The sequence below is a fragment of the Myotis myotis genome, unplaced genomic scaffold, assembly GCF_014108235.1.
Source record: "Myotis myotis isolate mMyoMyo1 unplaced genomic scaffold, mMyoMyo1.p scaffold_m19_p_11, whole genome shotgun sequence".
Taxonomy (NCBI): domain Eukaryota; kingdom Metazoa; phylum Chordata; class Mammalia; order Chiroptera; family Vespertilionidae; genus Myotis; species Myotis myotis.
The window spans coordinates 73,189,214-73,210,237 of NW_023416315.1; the positions used below are offsets into that span (position 1 = coordinate 73,189,214).

The following is a 21,024-nucleotide window of genomic DNA, read 5'->3' on the forward strand; positions in this document are numbered from 1 at the left end:
AACTTGACCAGCACAGCTGGCCAGCTCTACTTTTGATCATCAGCTAGGATGAGTGTGGTTTCACACAGAAAAAGGGATGAACCCGAGAAGACAGGAAGAGTGGGTGGAAAGGTGAGGTGACTGTTCGGAACTCTGAGCAGAGGCCATATCACAGAGGCAAATGCCTTTGTGGTTGATCATTAGCCCTTTCTCTGCAGTGCTATCTAGAGCACAAAGAATGCTTTTCTATAATTCCACACTTTCTCTCATTGCCCAAATTCTAAATAATTGAGTAAGCACTTTCACTCTCAAAATACCCCTGAAGCAATGTTTGCAAAATTCGGAGTTCCCTTTGGTTGGCAGAGAGATGTTTCTAGGGACAAAACTAAATGTAGCATCTAAATTTAATCCTTATGAGAAATCACTGGCAATCTTAGGACAGTTAGTATGAAATAGAAGACTGGAAATTATCTTTTGAGTTTCTACTGTGCTGACAACTAATCTTTAGTGTTTAGGTCTCAAAACCTTTTTCTTTAATGCTCATGAAAATATAAGACTAATACATTTGGAGTAGGGAGGAATCTGAATTTACTTAATTGTTGTGGCTGTGGCCTCATACTACCTGGGACAGGACATGGGGAAGGAATACTAGTATATGTACAGGTAAAAAAAAAAACCTTTGCGGCACGGTCCCAAAATTAATAAGCCTGAACAAAGTAATTTGATGGGGAAAAACAAGCTCTGTAAAGGGTAGGTAATGAGCTTCTTTTGGACCCATACTGCCAATCTCCATTAGGACATGATGAACCAAGAGAGCCATTATTGACAAAATAATTTAATTAATTAATTAAGAAATGTTTTTTTTAAGAAAGACTGTTAATCCAAAAGAAAATAAAAGACCACTGTGTGGTAAATGGGAATGTGGACCCCCATCCCATGCTCCAACTCCCCCTCCTACCCTGTGGTCCATATAGTGAAGGCCGTCAGTAAGGGGACTGTGAGACCTTGGTAGCCTGGCCAGCTTCTCAGTAAAACAACACACAACATCTCTCAAGATTACACACGACATCTCTCAAGATTTGAAAGCACATACTGTAATTCTAAACACTCAGATTTGACGAACAAGTTCACACTCATCATTCTTGTTTCTGCAAGTTTTGCACCTCAATATCCTGTATTTTCTTATTTTTACTTTCTAGATAATAGTGTCCTGATTCTGTCAGTCCAGGCGCTCTCTCCCCCCCCCCCCCCCCCTCTCCTCACCCAAGGATATTTTTCCACTGATTTTTAGAGAGAGTGAAATGGAGAGGGAGAGACTGAGAAACATCGATGTGAAAGAGACACATCAATGGGTTGCCTCCCGCACATGCCCCAACCAAGACTAGGGATTGAGCCTGAAACCCAGGTACATGCCCTTGACCAGAATGGAACCCCAGGCCCTCCAGTCCAAGGACTAACACTCTATCCACTGAGCTAAACCAGCTAGGGCTCAATCTACTCTCTTAAGATACTCAGTGATGGATGCCTTTGATCATCTGTCGTCTTTTTTGAGACTTCTGTTTTTCTTTCATTGTTTTTGGAGCAATATTTAACATTCAGACGTGGATTTACTATAATTTTGTAAAGTGTAAGTTCTGTTTTCTGTCTTGTTTTAGTAATTATTGAGCATTACTTAGGCTGGGTAGATTGCAGGCTGTTTAGAGTTTCATTTCAGACTGTTGTTTAAATGCAACTACACATAATAACTCTTCAATTTCTTTCCAAAGTAGTGCTTATTAGCTCAGAGTAGAGCCCCTCATTGGATACAGTCTTACTGGCTAAAGAGGAGAATCATCAAAATAATCACTCACATGAACCTGATTTTTTTTACACTTATTAAATTTATTGGGGTGACATTGCTTAATAGGGTCATAGAGGTTGTAAATGTACATTAGTATGACACATGATCTGTATATTGCATTGTGAGCCCACCACTCAGTCAAATCATCTTCTGTCACCAAATATTTGGCCCTCTTTACCCTGAACCCTCCCCACTCCCTCTTTCCTCTGCTAACCACCATACAGTTGTCTGTCTGTGTCTCTGAGTTTCAGTTTTATATCCTGGATATGAGTGAAATCATATGACTCTTAGCTTTTTATGAAGGTCTTATTTTGCTTAGCATAATATTCTCAAGGTCCACTCATGTTGTCGCAAATGGCAGTATTTCATCCTTTCTTATAGCTGAATAGTGTTCCATAGTATATACATAGCATATCTTCTTTATCCAGTCTCTATCGAAGAACACTTTGGTTTTCTCCATGTATTAGCCACCGTGAATAATGCCGCAATGAACACAGGGGTGCATATATCTTTGCGAATAAATGCTTTAGAATTTTTCGGGTAGACGCCCAGAAGAGGGATGGCTGGGTCATGCGGTAATTCCATTTTTAGTTTTTTGAGGAAACAACATATTATTTTCCATAGTGGCTGTACCAGTTTACATTCCCAACAGCAGTGAATAAGGGTTCCTTTTCCTCCACAACCTCTCCAGCACTTGTTATGACCTGTCTTGTTAATAATAAATAGCCAATCTAACAAAAGTGAGGAGGTATCTCACTGTAGTTTTGATTTGCATTTCCCTAAAAGCTAGTGAACGTGAACATCTTTTCATATACCTGATGGCCATTTGTACGTCTTCTTGGGAGAGGTGACTGTTCAGGTCCTCTATCCGTTTTTTAACTGGGTTGTATATTTGGTAATGAGTTGTATGAGTTGTTTATATATTTTGGATATTAACCCCTGTCTGAGCTGTTGTTTACAAATAACATTTCCCATTTGGTTGGTGCCTTTTTTGTTTTGTTGTTGGTTTCTTTTGCTGTACAGAAGCATTTTAGTTTGATATAGTCCCATTCATTTATTTTTGCCTTTACTTCACTTGCCTTTGGGGTCAAATTCATAAAATGCTCTTTAAAACCAAGGCCCATAACTTTAGTACCTGTGTTTAATCTGGATTTTCAAGGCCTGGCTTCTCATGCTTCGTGCTTCTGGCCTGTTGCAGTGGACTGTTTGTGTCCCTCCAAAGTTCAGATGTTGAAATCCTAACCCACATATGATGGTATTAGGAGGTGAGGCCTTTGGGAGGTGACTAGGGCATGGATAACATTAGTGACCTTATACTGGTCAAGGGACCTCAGAGAGTTCTCTTGCCCTCAGCAAAAAGTTGGCTATCTAAGAGCCAGGAAATAGGCCTTCACCAGATACCAAATCTGCGGGTACTTTACTCGTGGGCTTTCCAGATTCCAGAACTGTGACAAATAAATTTTTGCTGTTAAAGCCACCTCGTCTATGGTAATTTATTACAGCAGCCTGAACTGACCAAGACACCTGCTTTAGGTTTACTATTTTTTTCAGTATATGAGAGAAATTGGTATTTGTTTAGAAAAAATTAGTTATGAAGAATAGATTAACTTAATAGAAAAAGTGAAATAAGAAGTAGAAAATGCTGATTGGTACTGACAGCTCAAAATTAGAAGTGTTAGACAAAGTACCAGGTGGCAAAAGTTGAATTGAATGGAGCTTTATTCTTTTCGGAACACTTTTTGGGCTCAAGTGCTCCTATATTAACTTGATACTACAAAGGAAAGGTATACATAAAAAGCAAAACAATTTTCCTTACTATTAAAATACTGACGTGTGAGCATTTCAACTTTTTGAAGTGAGTCAAGAAATCGAAATGAATCAAAACCAGACTAAGCCCTTTGTAAAAAAACAAACAAAAAAATCTAAAAACAAAATAAGCTAGTAAATTTGTAACCATGTTAAAATACTTTCAAATCAATATTCCAAATACAATGATTGTAGAATTATCCACTCAATACATAGAGTATATTTGTTTCTGAATTTAAGAAGTGATAAAAGTTCGAAACCTTATTGGTAGATATATTTCATGTCTTAAAATGTCTCTCTATTCTAAGCACTCAAACAAGGAACCCCAGTTATTCCATGCTACCCAAAACAAACAAACTTCAGCGTTTTCCCTTGGTTTCAAATACTTACTATGTTTTTAAAAGATAAATGCACTATAAGAATATATATTAATTCATTTAAGGAGATTATACATGAACTGGGCTTACTTTTTAGTTATGGACATATTCTGAAACTATTATTCATAACTTTCTTTCACAAAAGAAATTTTAGAACTCATGAGTATATTTTCTTTTAAAGAAATATATTAAACCTAACAGTCTTTAGGGATATAAAAAATCAATAATGTGCCATTAAAAAAAGACAAATGATATTTTTATCCGAGCATTTTATAAAGGAGATGCAAAAGTCAGCAATCCTTCGAGAAATGTCATTTAAGCTCAAGCTTTATTTGGCTGTGTCTCTTGCCGGATGCTTTTTTACAGCATTGATGAGTTGATGATCTGTGTCTACATACTTTAAAATAGCCATAATCCCAAACATAATATATACCACAGGCTTCCAACACTAAGCATAGACATGCCTTGATGGTGGCACAGGAACTGAAGGAATTTGAAACAGGAGGTCAATAACTGGATTGATTCTCCTTACTGGAAATGAGGAATTATTCTCAAGTTCACTGATTACTAATGCAATCATTTAAGTAACGGTCATAAGTCATGATCACAGGCTAAGGATGTCTTTTTAGGTGAGCCCTACCTTTCAGTTTTCTGCTAAAGACCCAACTAGTCCGGTTAAGAGGCACAAGAGAAAAGGGGTAGTGAGTGGTAACAGCATTAAAAAACTGGGGAGAGGAAAAAGGGGATTGGAGAAGCACACGGAGAAAGCCAAAGGGCCCAAGGACAACTGTGACAGGGCCCAGGCACGGCCGCTGTATGCAGAAAAGGTAGCTGCCCTGTTGGTGGAGCTGAGCTTGAACCAAGTCATGAAAGGGACTCCCCGCCCCCAAGCCATTCCTGAGCCACTCACTCTCCCTGGCCTGACAGTCATGCACAAATATTTTAATAGCAATGCCTTGCATCTAGAGATTAAAGGCCTTATACAAGTGCTGCAAAAAACAAATCAAACAAGCATTGTTTTTGGATGTAGATTAGACGAGGAGCTCAGAAGGGGAGACATGGGCAATCCCTGTGATTAGTCCTGTGATCTTCATGAGTATCGCTCTCCCCTCTCCCACGTAGCTCTGCACGCTGCGCTCATGTTCCTGAGCCTTGTTCTTCTCTAAGTCCCTTCCCCCTCCAAATTCTGTGGGCAGCCACGGACTCATTGTTTATTTATGCTATCTTGAATATTGCTTATCACATTATTTTACTTCATAGCATCCCAAGAGAGTGATCACACAAATAAAAACTGTTTTTGAAATCTATACTGACATGGCTCGACAGAGAGAGAGACTCAAATAGATGTACACATCAGTACATTTAGACATAGTTGCACCTGTACGAGATAAGATACGCATGCTTAAATGTTAGAAACATGTAAAAAATGTCTTCTCTGCCATACACATAATATTGTTAGCTAAACAATATAATTCTTTCTAATTAAATAACCACTGTGAAATACCTGATTCACTTTGCACCCGACAGCTGGGGCTGTCGCTTGGGTTCCCAGCCAGGGCTGAACATAAGCACAATAGGAGAGGCAGAAACAGCTGCAAACTCTTGGAAGAAAACATTTGTAAAGCAACTTTGCCTTTAGGCTTCAGGGTAGGAAGGAAGTAAAATCATTTTTCTGTTCCTTTTTATGGATGGCAGCTGTTTTTGGAAAAAAAAGATTACGTCCATTCCATTTTGTAACAGAGACTCCACAGTATTACTAAAACCTGAGTTGCAGAAAGTGAGGCCTGGCCACAGATTTAGCACATTAGTGCAGTCAAAACATTTACAGAACTTGGCCAGCAGCTAGATGACGCTGGAAGGTCCCCTTGTCGTTGCGGCACTACTGACTCCTCCCCTAACATTATTTGCTGTAAACAAACTGGATTTCAATGATATTGACTGTTTGATCCTTCCAGTGTTTTAGGTTTTATTTAAATAAAAGTTTAATGGAGTGAAAATCTCTTAGGCAAGTGTTAGAGAAACAGATCCTCTGTGGATGTCAGTCGTCCTTTGTCTTATGTCTTTCTAGTCTTGGTATCAGGTACATGTTTGTATCTTCCCTACCAAAATGTTAGCTCCATAAAGGCAGGTTCTGTGTCACTGCTTTCTTTGCTTTGCTTATTTGCCTAGGAAAGCAAAGTTAGTAAGCTCCTGATACATATTTGATGAATTAAGAGCCACCTGTCTTGTGTGTGTGTGTTTTTAAAATCAGTGATATCAGTACTTTATATACATTAGTTTCTACTTGTTTGCTTATTTTTATTTCTAATGTGTTGGATGTATAGATAATGGGCTTCTCTTATGAAAATGCTGGGAGGTCAGAATAACATATTTGGCACAGCATTTCTGTTATAATGAGTCTGACGGTGCATGGCACATCACTTGGGTGGTGGAATCTGTCACAGCACAATTTCCCCAGTTGTTAAAGCAACCTATCGAAAAATGGGACTTTATTAGATCTTTAGAATCCGGAAATAGTCCAGGAGGCTTTTGAGGTAAAAAAAGTGTCAGACCTAAAAGTGTCTGTGGAAAGTTTGTGAATACGAAACTGGATTGGGGAGTCATAGACAATCTAGGAAAAAAGAAAAGCAGAAAGAAAGATAAAGGAAAGCAAACGAACATAGGGAACACATTAGGAATTCAATAGATGTTAGCTTCTTTCATCCTCCTTCAAATTTTTTGGAATTCCATAGAATAAAATCAATGTTAACCAAAAAAAAAAAAAAGAAAAACAAGCACAACATAATACCACACATTTTACAAGGATCACAGGTAAGACCATCTTTCAAATACCTTAGAGCGCTTGCTTGTGTGGGACAGGACTGGGCATCCCTCCTTCAGATTTTGAGGCATTAGGGAGAGAATTAAATGGACTGCGGTGGGTAAATAAAAACTCTAGGCTGGGAGAGAGGGAGGAGGGGGATGAAACAGTGTACAGTGGGGCCTTGACTTACGAGTGTCCCGAGTAACGAGTTTTTTGAGATACCAGCTGTCTCTCCACTGATTTTTTGCATTGAGTTGATAGAGTAATTTGAGTTAACGAGCTCCTTAACGAGCTTGGTCTCGGAACGAATTAAATTCGTAAGTCAAGGCCCCACTGTACTTAACTTCGAAGCAATGGGAGGAGGGGATTCTAAGTGTGGGACTATTTAGAGAACAGGATCTATATGATTCGCTTTGAGCTAGGAAGGCTTTATTTACAAGTTTTATAACTTTGAAAAATTCCATCGTGCCCACTAGTACAAGAAAAACACAAATTAAAATATGGCAGTGGCCAATATCCAGACTGCAATAAAGACAGTGGTAATTTTTAAAAACGTTTTGTAATAGAATATAGACAGAGGATGTACAGAGGAGCAAGCCATAGGAAAACATCATCATCTTCAATTGGTTTACTAGACATCATGGTCTGAGTAGGATCTTAATTATACCAGATAATTATGAAAAAAGCATCTTTCTTTAAGAGAAATAGAGAGTCAGCATTTCCATAGATGCCATTGTTATTCTGCATTAATTAAGAATCTAATAAGGAACTCATGTTGAAATCATTATGCAGTAACTATTAAAGCAGTAAAACAGCACACACAAAAGCATTTTAATTTCTGCAAGGCACTATGATTCTTGTATCTAGGAAACATAACTTCTGAAATGTGAACTTTTATTGTATGGAAATACTGTTGCTATCCATTAAAGCATTTCTTAAAAAAAACAAAAACCCACAGATTTTTCTCCCTCAGTATCTAAACTTCTTTGTGTCTGACCCCCATCATTTTGCAGAAATCAGGAGAGTTGAAGTTACAATGGGATTTTGATGACAACTCCCCTCCTAACTGCTGCCAATATTTCTCAATGATGTGAATGTTTCTTCTCATGGAGACACACGGTACACACAATAGCGCTCCTTTGATCCTTAGCTTCCCTTGAAAGAGGAAAACATCGCCTGGAAGCACTGTAATTGTTTCGTTTTATTTTCCAATCATGTGATAGAAATCATGAATGGAAAAGAAAAAAAACAACCACCAAACCTTCTGGGCCAAGAAATGAAAAGCAACCACACTTAAACCGGAAGCTTCGCGAATTTAACAAAAATAGGCCAATACACTTCATAAAAAGTGGACCAGCCTTCATTGTTTTGCTGTCAGTCGGTGTCTTTAGTTTCCAGTATGATATTCATTTTAGAATGTTTGCAATACCTTATTGCAAAAACCAAATTAATGGTATAATACCAGATAAAGCAGACGCAGCCCCCCTCAGAAAGCATTTACCTGCATGAAGCGGCCTTCTGAGGTCCCCAGGTTAGCGATGGTGAGCTCCCCTTTAATGAAGGTGGATATGGATGTTAAGAGGACTTGGTTGAATTGGCCCATGAATAAGTCGACGCGCTGCAAAGCTGTAGTAAACTCCGTTCGATACTCATCACTGTGCACTTCACAGCCTGATGAATTTCTCAAAAGTGTCTGGAATAAAATATGATCATAGAATTAACGTGAGTCCAGATGAGAGTGAGCTATTAAGAAACTTTTCAGTACGTCTTTTCAGAGCCTGGAGGGGAATGGTGAGGAGAACTGTGCAAATAGGCCCAGATAGGCAGAAATATTTCCAGTGACCTGAATGTCTCCAGGACCGTGAGGCCTGTTGTATGTGCACGTACTCTGAACTGGGGGCACACTTTACTATCACAGTGTGTACCATGGTTCATTATGTGCATAAAGATGAAACCTAGCTGGTATATTTAAAGAAAAATGAAACTGTAAATGTCTCAGTCCTTGACCTAAAGGTAATGCTTCTAGCAGGCAAGTCTAATGAGATGAACTTCGACTGGAATAGTAATAAATGTTGGAGTCATACTTGGACATTATATTTTATTCAAGTTTTTTCTTTTAATTCTCACCAGAGGATATGTTTGATTTTAGGAAGAGGAAGGCAGGATGAGGGGGGAAGTGGGGGGGGGGAGGGAGGGAAAGAGAGAGGGAGGAGAGAGAGAGAGAGAGAGAGAGAGAGAGAGAGAGAGAGAATATTAATTGGTGGCCTCCTGTATGCACCCCGTCTGGGGATTGAACCTGCAACCTTTTTGGTGTACAGGACGATGCCCCAGCCAACGTATAATGCATAATGTATAAAGTATAATGTCCCGAGCCGCCCAACTATGGCGGGACATTATACTTTAAAATGTGTGCCTTTGTGCATCTGTGTGCAGCGAGGTGGCGCAAAGTGGTGGCTGATAGATAATTCATGGGAGGCAGCACAGCATAGACCCCAGTGCCTGCATCAAACCCTGGTCCCTACTGCCTGTTTACTTTATGTAGTCCCTACAGTCTCTCTGTGTTTGTGAAATTCATGTCATCTCCATTTCAGTTCCCGCAGCTGTGAAACCGAGAGAATTATAGAAATGTGCCTACCTTAGAGAACTGTTGTGAAGATGAAATGAGCTAGTTTATAGAAGCCCTTTACAGTAGAACCCAGCATGCAGAAAACACCACTTACATATTTGTCATCATTAGAGTGAAAGGCTCAAAACATGCAAATGCTGTACATCAAATGCCTCAGTAACCAGCTTACTGAAAGGCAATTACCACTCAACCAGGTATATATCCTTCAGGTTCAACTTCAAACGGAAGGATTTAAAAAATACTGTCCAGTAATGTGTGACAAGTAAGAGCTCCCTTCCCTTAAATACTTCAGTCTCCTGGTTTTCCTCCTACTTTTCAGGCTGCAGCATTTATGTCTCCGTTGTAGGAAAACCCATGCCTGGCTATCAATGTTGGGGTTTCTCAAGGCTCCATCTTAGGGCTGCTTTTCCACTCACTCCTCATACTCTCCCCCAGGCTCTCAGCCTCTCCTGCGGCAGCTATTGCTATTTAGTTGACACCTGTGTACCTCCAGACTACCCCTCTGCTCTGAGCTGACTGTGCATAAATCGCACTATGAAATCTGCACTCAGACAAGCTCAAAGACCTAACCAAAAATGGCTAGTGTAGAAAACAGTCTTCCCCATGCCTACTCTAATGATACAATGCACCCCAGTGAATGGCTCTACCATTCCTCCAGGTGCACAAGTCAGAAACCAAAGGGTCATCCCTGATTCTTCCCCATGTACAGTTCATTACCAATTCCAATCAACTGTCCTTTCTAAAGATCTCCTGGGTCCATCCAGTTTCTCTATCTCCACCACATCAACCTTCATCTAAGCCCTCCCTTCATCCCCCCACCCTCTCCTGGACTTCCTAACTGGACCTGCCACACCAGTCTTACCCAATCGCTTTCCAGATCCAGTCTCTACATTGCAGCCAGGTTTTCTTCTTACAACATAAGTCTTATCATATAACTCTGTTTAAAACACTTAAAAATGTCTCCTTATTGCTCTTAGGTGAAGGACACAATTTTTGTGACCTCTTGGGCCCTGACTCATCTGAATCCTATCCAACCTTTGCACACTTACCCTGCCAGGTGCTACCCTTTGCTCTCTGTGCTCCAGCAAGCTGACCATCTTTCAGTTTTCCACATATGCCATGTATCCTCCCGTTACAGGGCCTTTGCACATGCTGGTCCCTCTGCCTGAAGTCCTCCTTCCACCTCCATGCACTCTGCTAACGGCTATGCCTCCTTCAGTTCCCAGCTGGTCATCATTTACTCAGCAGGCCTTCCCTGATCCCAGTATCTAGGTCAAATTCTTCTATTTTGGTTATATGATTGATGTGAGACTTCTCTAGGTGGCTCTCTGGGATTAGGGACCTGTTTTGTTCACCACTGTAATTGCTTATAATAGATGAAATACCTCATACAGTATATCTTCAGTGAATATTAATCAAATGAACAAGTAACTGAATCAATTATGGGTAGATGGGGAATGAGCGTGGAGATATGAACCAATATTATTAAAGCTTTTTTTTTTTAAAGGAATATAGGCAGTTAAGAGTTTATGAAGGATAAATAGAATGTCTGACTCCTAACTATCCTGACAAGATAGTTTCGAATTGGTAAATTTGGGACAGATAACTAGGAGCAGGAGGATGTATTAAGGAAAATGAAGGTTAACTTGGAAGAAAAAGAGGGAAAAAGTTCATTCTTACACATCTTTGTATATAGCTATATAAATCCTGGAAAATTATTTGAAGATTAGAAATTCTCTATTATTATCCCATTATATTTATAATAATCAGAAAATTGTCATTATATTTCAAACCAACTTAGTGTTCAAGAACAAATTGAAATAAAAAATTTCATTATCCTTATATAAAATCACCTTACTCCTTAAGGTCAAATTTCTGTTACATGGAATGTGAAATTCTTATATCCACTCTCTTTTACTGTTTAAAAATCACCCACAATACTATTTTATGTAAGCAACAACTATGTCTTCACTTGAAATAGTGACAAATTAGCAAACAGAGTCTCTGAGATGCTAAACCTACTGACTCATAATTAATGAAATGTTTTAGCTCTAGACATGCATTTTAATACATTAGTGAATGCTATTTAATTAGAAGCTTTTCTTCACTAAAGTACTATAGATTACCCTGAGGCGTAGCAGACAACTGAGATCTACCAGCAATTCAATAGTAACCGATTAACTGGTAATTAAGTTTCCATTGGTGATCAATCATCCATTTTGCAGAAACAGCTAGAATTGAGGGGACCTGCTTAAAGGAGCAAATACCAGTTTTAAACTAAAGGCCATTTCAAGTATTCCATTATAGAGGTGACTACTCTTCAGGGTCAGCTTCTGTGCTTCTTTTGTTCCTTCTCTTGCTTGACCTTACTCCTTTTTTTCTTTAATGAGGTGGCATCCTGGAAACCTTAAACCCTCAAAGTCCAGTGCTGGTAGAGTTATGAATTCATTGGGATGTAAAACAGCTTGCTGTGAATGGAGTAGAGTCTTTGACTGTAAACTAGTAACAGCCTTCTATCAACAAGAGGCCGGAAATTGTCTTATTCATTTTTTATCCCTACTATGTTTTGTGCCCAGCACACAGTCTGTATTGATAACAGCTCGCTGAAAAATTAATGTATCTGCAAAGTGACCAGACATATACCCCGCGTGCCTCCCCAGCTTGCTTTGTGGTCTGCCTTTCTGAACGGGGTGAGTAGGAGAACGGAGGTGAGCTGGCTCTCAGAGTGTCTGAAAACCTGCAGGGACTTGCTAATCATTTTTAAATGAAGGAAGAGTAATATGATCAGAACTTCAGCCTCTTGTTTCCTCATGTGGAAGGCATAAATGTAGAACTCTGAGTCAGAGTTGAGGTATCATTTATTTTGTACGCTTCCAGGCTTCTCCTTCAGGAAATAGGAAGGTCTCTAAATGGAACCTCCTCAAGGACCGACAAGATGAAGTTATGTCTCTATTTCCCCCCAAAACACATTCCTAAGTATAGAGACACTGCAAAATGCTGGAATAGCATTTACAGAACTCTTTGACTCTGAAAAACTGTGCAGTTTGGAACCAAAAAAACTAACATCATGTCAGGTTCAGGTGGCATTCAAATTCATAAGCCGGGACTGCCTAACTGTATTTGTTCTTAATTTTCTCCATCACTGAGATCTGTAGGAGAGGGGTAGGGGTCTGAACTTCCAGAAAAATGTACCCTTCCAGGGTTCACTGTAGGAGAGGGAACTACTCCTTGACTCTTCCTGCTGAGAATCATGATAAACTCAACGGCCGGGGTCAGGGTGGCAGGACCTGGCCTCGAGCCGCACGCTGTCTTTGAGCCTGAGTAGAACTTTAACTCCCAGAGAGCCTTGTTTTCGGCTCTCAGCACTGCAAAGATAAAGCGCTGTGCACATAGCACTAAATCTCGGTCTGATTCCCTGCACCCCTTACAGATAATGACTGAATGTGTTTGCTGCTTCTTTGCACAGGGAAGCTGGTGTGGCTTCTTCTTACCACTTTACGCACAGGGAGCTCTTCGCTGTGCTCTTGGAGTGGGGTTGGGTCCAGCTGGAAAAGCAACGACAGACCGGCTGCCAAGGGTCTCCTTGCCACTCACACTTCCCTCCAAGCCGGGAGGTCTTGAGCTTTGGGAGAAAACTAAGGAAGGCTGGTGGAAAGCAGTTCTCTAGTACAACAGCTGCTTTGGGGCACCACAGAGAAGGTTTCCCCGAAGCACCAGTTGGGGAGCCAGACTAACGCTCTCCTATTGGTAACAAAGGGAGGAAGAAGGAAGGAAGGAAGGGAGGGAGGAAGTCTATCTTTTTCCTGCACCTACGCTGTGCCAGGCACTGAGGTTGGGCATTTCCACATACAACCAGACTCACAGCGGCCCTGTGAGCTTTTATCACACTCAGTTTTCAGGAGGAGGCGCAGGGCAAACCAAGGGCACGGCCACAGCGCCCAGTTCACGCTGGACCTGGCATTAGGGTTTAGTTCTCTCTGACTGCCAAGCTCATGCGTTTCTTTTGCTACCATGTCCTATTCCGGGCAAAGTTCTGAGAACTGCATAATTACCAAAGGGGAGAGGGCTTTGGACACCACCGTACTCCAGCCCCTAATTTCATGTATGAGGAACAAAGAGCTAGAATCATTGAACACAAGTTTATCATGTGACATGTAAAAAACCTGCGAACTCTTGAAAGTAGGAAATGCAGATTCACCCACCTCTGATCCCTTTGCTGAGAGAAAGACTGGAATTAATAATTGTGGGCTGTCCTAGTCATTTTGGCTTTCAAATTTACCTCTCTTGTTAACTTACTATTTTGGCTCATTATCATGTTTCCATCCAGGTAACTTTGACATTTCAGTCATCACCAGCTCCTCTCTCTCTAGCATTTCCCACATCCAACCAGTTGTGAAATCCCACGGGACTCTGTCTGCAGCGTCCCTCCTGGCTCTGCAGCCACACCTCCACCCCTGCCCCAGGCTAGGAGTTTTCTCTCCGGCCTTTTGGTTTCCTATCTCATCTGCCTTGAAGCAGTTATGCTTTGTCATTCACTTTTTCCCCAAACCTAGTTGCTTCCCAAAGGCCTGCAGGAAAAGTCTAAATTTCTTATAGGACATCCAAACTAACCTTGATTTACATTTTAGGTTTTTTAGTTTTCCCATTAAGGTGAAGGATCAGATGACCAAATGTGTCTCAGAGGACACAGGACCCTTCCCATTCTTGGATTCTTGCATTTGCCCTGGCAGCTGATGTCCCACTCCCTGATAGGTATGGACACCCACTCCTTGCTCATGTAAACCTGAAGCTTGGCTCTCTTCAATGTCTCTCTTTACAAGGACTTTAGAGTAACAGGAGTGATGTGTTTTAATGGGTGGGAAGGAGGTACTGTGACAAAGAATGAGGTGGGTAGTATAAGGATGCAGGAAGATAATAATTTATCCCTGACATATATGTCAAGAGGGAAAAAGAAGAAAGAAAAAAATTCACCCAATACAAATACATTGTTTAGGCAGAGACACGGGTAGTACAACTAAAGGCAAGGGAAAGATGAACAACAACAAAAAAATCACAATCGTTGTTTATCCACTTTTCTTAGAGGGAGAGGATATGATTGGGGTGGGACACACAGAGGGCTTCAAAGGCCTTGGTAATATTCTCTTTTTAAGCCAGTGGCAGAGAAGTCAGTATTTGTTTTATTTTTCATACACACAACACACATACATATATACAGCACATGACTCCTATATATATATGAGCATATTATAATAAAAATACATTTTAAAAGAAAACAATGAATAAATGGGAAGTGAGAAATGGAGAGAGCCTATTAAAAACTCTCTCCAATTTCTTTTTTTTGCTCTTTTGTTAATCCTCATCTGAGGATATTTTTCCATTGATCTTTTAGAGAGAGTGGAAGAGATGAGAGAAACATTGACATGAGAGAAACACATAGATTGGTTGCTTCCTGTACATGCCACGACCAGGGCCCGGGCCAGGGAAGAGCCTGCAACCAAGGTACATGCCCAGGGACCTTTTGGTCTGCAGGCTGATGCTCTACCCACTGAGCAAACCAGGCTAGGGCAAAAGCTCTCTCCAGTTTCTTGATGTCCTAAGCAGGTTGGAAACATTCATGACTTATCACAGCTCATAGGAGCTCACAATAATATAGTAAAACCTCGATATAACAGACTAATTCAGGTAAGGGGGTGTCTATTAAAGACGACAGTCCATTATATAATAAAGTCAGTTTACCAAATGAGTATGTTAAAAATTGACAAATTAGTTAGTTTACCTGTTTTTACTTATGTAGACATGTTTGTGTCATTAAAATTAAGTATGTATGAAAGGTTTAATTTCACAGGAAAATTTTCTATATGTATTACAGTAATTTTAAATTTATATTGAATGCATGTGTTTGCCAGTCATCTTGAGTAAACAGATGCACATGGCTGGGGCATGGCTTAGTGCACGCAGCAACAGAAACAACTACCGCATGAGGCAGTGTGATCACGTACTAATCATTCCCTGAACATTGATTATGAGGGGCGACTCTTGGATTTATATATGTTCACTATAGTTGTAGGTATGCAATATTTATTTATGTTGGCAAAATTACTACAGTGTTTTTTCCCCAACATATGGCCTATTTGCTAACATTTGTTAAAAATAACAGTGAATTAATAGTAAAAATAACCTGTTAATTTAATTATAAGCAAATCTTGGTTAAAAGCATTTTAAAATGAACAGGGTATTAATTTTCACATATGACATAAGGACTGGAAATTTTTTCCCTTAAATCCAAACTCCATTAAATTGAGAGCCACAAAACCGAGGGTTTACTGTAGTGCTAAATAACAACTGTATAGTGGATTGTGATCTTCAAAGTACATTATTAATCTGGACCTCTGAAGGCTGAGTTGGGTTTGTTGTGAACATCCTGTTTCTACCGATGAAGAAAATGAGGTTCAAGGAGTTATGAGTAAATATCACAGCTTAAATCCTAGTTGTTGATTTCAAATCCTATATTCCTTGTATTGCATCAGGCTACTTACTTATAGGCTCCTACAGTGTTTCTGAGACAAACCCACACTCTAGGGCTGATCTACGGACCCGGTAGAAAGGAATGAGCAAACCTGCAGGACAGGACTAGCTGCACCCCAGCTAGGATTTGATGGGTCACATGACTTCAGGCAAATCATTTTATTTTTCTGGGTCTGAGTTTTGTTTTATAAAAAGGAAACTGAAGTGCTAGATACCTCAATCTATTTGATTCAAAATGTCTCCCCTAATTAACATTATGATGCATGCAGTGAATATGCAATTACATTTAAATTCAGTATAATTAAGAATGTGGTATGTTTAAAATGGTGATTCTTTTAATTGATCTATAGGACAGATTTAGCTCATCTATAGATTTAAATGTCTTACAGATAGATTTTTAAAAGAAATGTAATGCCTTGTAAAATCTTTGCTAGTTCACTCATAGCAGCTCTCTTCCTTGCTTGCCCATGAATAAATTAACAGAAGCAAAGTAATCTAAACTTTATTCATAATTATACTTTGTATAGATTCTATGAACATGTAAGTAATGGTTTTCAGGGGATACCTATTTCAAAATAGAAGGTCCCTCTTTGCCCAGGGCTTTCCTATAGTTGACTAAAAACTCAACTGCTTTAATTTCAGAAATTCCACTTACCCTATTTCCCCAAATTTCATTCAAGTGCTCTTTTCTCTTTATTAAGTGGGACTGGGGAAGGGGTGGTCTGGAATTGACCTTAGGTGAAAGTATAGAGCTTTGAACTTCAATATCAGGTTGATTCTTTCAGACACATTTAAACTTCTCTCAGTCTGTACTCAAATGTCCAAGATGTTAACATCAAAGCCCGATTTTTTGCAAAATGTAGAGTCAGCTCTCTTGGCCAGACTGTTAGGGTGGTGTGCTCAAACCCTCAGAATCGGATTGCATTGCTTGTGTTGTGAACAGGATTCAGCCTGATGATGTACTCAGTGCACACAGTCTAAAAGAAAGATGCTTCCTCTATCCTTTTGCTGCCACCAACTCCCTTTGATGACGGACATAACCCCACCTCACAGCTTCAAGTCATAGTGGTTCATAAAAACCTGAGACCTCAATTGCAATTCTAGCAGGGGAGCAAAGCTGGGGGCAGTTAAAGGAGGGCTGATTCATCTCTATGAAGGACAAAAGGGCTTTCTCTGGCTGCGTGCTCACCCTCAGATGGCCATAAACGTAGCACCACCGGGCCAGCCAGCTGCTGGCTCAACACTGCTGATTCATGAGCTGCTGGATGCTGCCTCAGGGTGATGATGACCTCACTTCACACATCTCTCTTCTGGGGACCAGCCCTGTCTCTGCAAATGCCTCCAGGCCAAGTTTGAATATGCCATTGATGACATTCGAATTATTCATTTTTCTTTCCAAGCTGACTCCCTCTTCTAGCTTTCTATTTCTATTTGGCATCAGTAGCCACCCTCTCCCTAATGAGCGGTCTCAGCCATTGCTGTCACCTCTTTTTCTTTTGTTGTTTATACCCACTTATTGATACTTACAGATTTTTAATCAAATTAAAGAAATCTGATACTTGGCCTCTTACAATCTGATTTCCTTGATTTCAGACCTTCTTCCCTGAATTCCGCCTCTGTAAATATTTAGTGTAATAGTCCCAAACCCCTTTTTAGTCATGTGTCGAGGTAATCAGCCAGGCCTAGCGGGGAAGAACATGAGCTCAGTGTGGCCCTGCCCTTACCGGCTGTGCAAACTTAGCGAGGATAGATACTTAGCTCTCCAAGCCTCACTTCCCTTGTGAAATGGAAAAGCACATACTATCTAATAGAATTGTTTTGAAGTTTAAATGAAATGAATCCAGTGCTAACAACATATTAAAGGATCGCTTTCTTCATTCATTTAGTCATTTAAAAATATTTGAGTACACCTGAAACTAATACAAAATAATATGGAATGTAAACTATAATTGAAAAATAAAATAAATATTTATTGAGACCTGCAGTAGGTTGAATAGTTTCCGCCCTCAAAATTGATGTTCCCTTGGGACCTCAAAATACGTTTTTATTTGAAAATAGGCTTTTTGATGGGTAATTCATTAAGGATCTTGAGATAACATCATCCTGGATTGAGTGTGAGCCCTAAGTCCAATGAATGTTGTCTTTATAAGAAGAGAGGACACACGGAGACTCACAGGGGAGATGGCCAAGTGAAGACGGAGGCAGAGATAGGAGTTATGCTACTGCAACCTAAGGAATTCCGGGGAGCACCAGAACTGTAAGTAAGGAAGACTTCTTCCCTAGAGCCTTCAAAGGGAGCATGAACTTGGCCGACACCTTGATTGCAAACTCCAGGCTCCAGACTGTGAGAATAAATTTCTGTAGTTTTAAGCTACAAAGTTTGTGGTAATTTGTTATGGCATCCACAGGAAAGTAATAAAAACCATACCATGTGACAGATACTGTTCTGGGTGTTGGAAGGATACAGCAATGAACAAAAAGGACTAAGTTCCTGCCCCTGTGCAGCTTAAATAGTTATTATTATTGTTGTTGTTGGTCTAGTGGCTCCTCCTAATGCCTATAAAGGTGAAGTCCAAAATTCTAATTATTTAGATTAACAAGCCTCAGGTTCTTTATCTGTAAAATGGAAACACTCATACCTAATATAATTACTTACAGCTAGGAAGGTGGAACCTATAATCTGTCCGCTATTAGTTTTCATTATTCTCTAAAGCAGGGGTTGGCACACTTCTTTTGTGAAGAGCTAGATAGCAAACATATTAGAGGCTTTGAGTATCATAGGGTCGCTGTAATATATATTGGTTTGTTTGTGTTATTTTCTAACCCTTTAAAAATTTAAAAGTAATTTTTAACTTACTGGACATACAAAAACAAGCCAGTTTGCCAATCCTAGCAAATGCTTCTACCTATAATCCAACCTGGTCCCTCAGTGTTACTTGATGGCACCATGTACACAGGTGCCAAGAGACACACAAAACAGCTAATTAATAATGCAAAGTACAAAGAACATAGCTGACAGATAAGTGCTGAAAATACTGGTACAGGTAGTAAATGCTATACAATGAGAAAAAGGATAAGATCAGTGTGAACTTCAGCAGCGGGAAGGATCATGGCAGAGCCGGGTCTTGACAGAAGTTGAATGACTGAAGAGGGAAGAGATAAATATTTGGAGAATATACTTCATGTATATGTGTGTATGGATTTATACACACATGTACACAAATGCATTTGTATATGAGTGAAATAAGTCATATATCATATATTTCCTCTCGAGGTATCCTCAGGATTCAAAAAATTCAGAATTCTACAATGACAGGGCCTTTGGAAACCTAAGTGTTAAAACTTTTGCTTCTTTATGATCATTTCCTAAGGTGAACCAGATCTAAAACAGCCTCTTGCACTTTAATCAAAGCCAGGAATGACAGAGTGATTACTCAAGAAAGTTGTTCCAAGTAAGGCCAGTTTTAATGCTTAACGGGCTCATTTTCTTTATTTAGTTAACAGAAAATAAATTTTAATGTACTTACTCAAAGGGGTCTAACAGATACTCAGAAGACAGGACACCAGTTACTATGCACTAACCAATAACACAGAAGCAGTTCTTCCTGTAGGAGATAAGAGCCATGTCTGTTCATGTGTCTAACAGTGTCACACCCAACAGAAACAGGCTGATGAATGTCTTGGCTGATGAATGGCCAGGAGGGTGAAAGATGGATGAAACCTGAGTCTTTCAACTGTGCCCCAACTACTGTTTAAACAGGGGACTGTGCTCTAGCCTGCCTCCACTGTCATCACCTCTCATCCCTCTTTTCCATGCTACCAGGGGGCAGTGAGACTCGTTCTCCCTTGTTCCTGACCATAACTGTTCACCAGAAACTTCAATCTGTGGGCCACCTTCCCTGAGGACCTTGCCACATTCTTCTAATCTTACTGCATCTACATCAAGGCCAAGCTTAGGAACGTTTCTCTCCGTACCAAGCACGGGCCTAGTGCTTATGAAGTGGTGTCGCTATGGAGTCTAATCTTGCGGCCACAGTCAGAGCGGCACTGAAAAAGACCTTTGTTCTTACGTCTTTTCCTTAATCCAGTCATTATTTTAAACTTGAAATCACACATTGCTGATCGACAGGGAAAATCTGTGGATTCTAAATGCAAACTTCATGTGGCGGGGGAGGGTCACCCCCACTGGTACCACTGCTTGAGCAATGTCCACCAGAAGGTGTTGCCTAAAGGGCCTCATACAGACAGTGTCCCCCACTCAGGGGGAAGCTCTGCTGACAAGCTCAAGAAGGCCTTAAGGAGCAGACAGGCTGTTCCTGCCTTTCTCTCTTAATGGCTTTAATTGTGTTTTTCCCAATTTTGATTACAAAGCTCTGGAAATTTTACTTATTCACCATCCCTATCATCATCTTTCCTTCTCCTTTCGTTCTTCTCCTCTTTGTTCTTTGATCCATCTTCATCCCAGAATGGTGGTTGGAGGAGGTGTGTGTGTGTGTGTGTAAGAAAGGGTCGTAGTGGAACTTTCCATAATGTTTTCAGAGCTAATTTGACTTTTGGCAGCTCCCCAGTTCTATAAATTAGTTTTTAGAAAGAGAATGAATGATTTGAAAGAGAATGAATGAATTTTATCTAACAATTATTTTTACTAACCATAATTTGTCATCATACTTGCTCATTTGATAAATATATATAATGTTGAAGCTATTGGGTGAGGTACCGGGAATGTAGAGATAAAAACTATAGTCCATATCTTCAGGGGGACTAGTACCACTGTTGGAGCAGAATATACTTCATGTATATGTATACATGGGTCCATACACATGTGTACAATATCTATATCTATATCTGAAATAAGTTATATACCCTATATTTCCTCTTGAGGTATCTTCAGGACTAGTGTGGTAGGCGATATGGCAGAAATAATCTGAGGGTGCTACTGAAGTGCGCCGGAAAGGCAGGTTACCCAGAATGCGGCATGAGGGAAAAGCTAGAGGAGATTTCCTGGGGGAAGAAAATGCCCGAGTGGAACTGTAAAGAATAGGCAGAGGCTAATGGTCAAGTTGACAGC

General features: G+C 40.1%; 1 protein-coding gene across 10 annotated transcripts in view; it reads right to left on the reverse strand.

Annotated features, from left to right (window-relative positions):
* The window catches only part of MET (MET proto-oncogene, receptor tyrosine kinase), a 144,321-nt gene that overhangs the window by 58,391 nt on the left and 64,906 nt on the right, over positions 1-21,024 (reverse strand). For 9 of the 10 annotated variants that reach the window (XM_036328904.1, XM_036328902.1, XM_036328900.1 and 6 more), the window contains exon 3: positions 8,307-8,498. In XM_036328904.1, the coding sequence (XP_036184797.1) occupies positions 8,307-8,498 (192 nt within the window). Of the gene's footprint in view, positions 1-8,306; positions 8,499-12,922; positions 12,941-21,024 lie in introns of those variants that run through there. The other variant, XM_036328908.1, reaches the window with a different exon arrangement.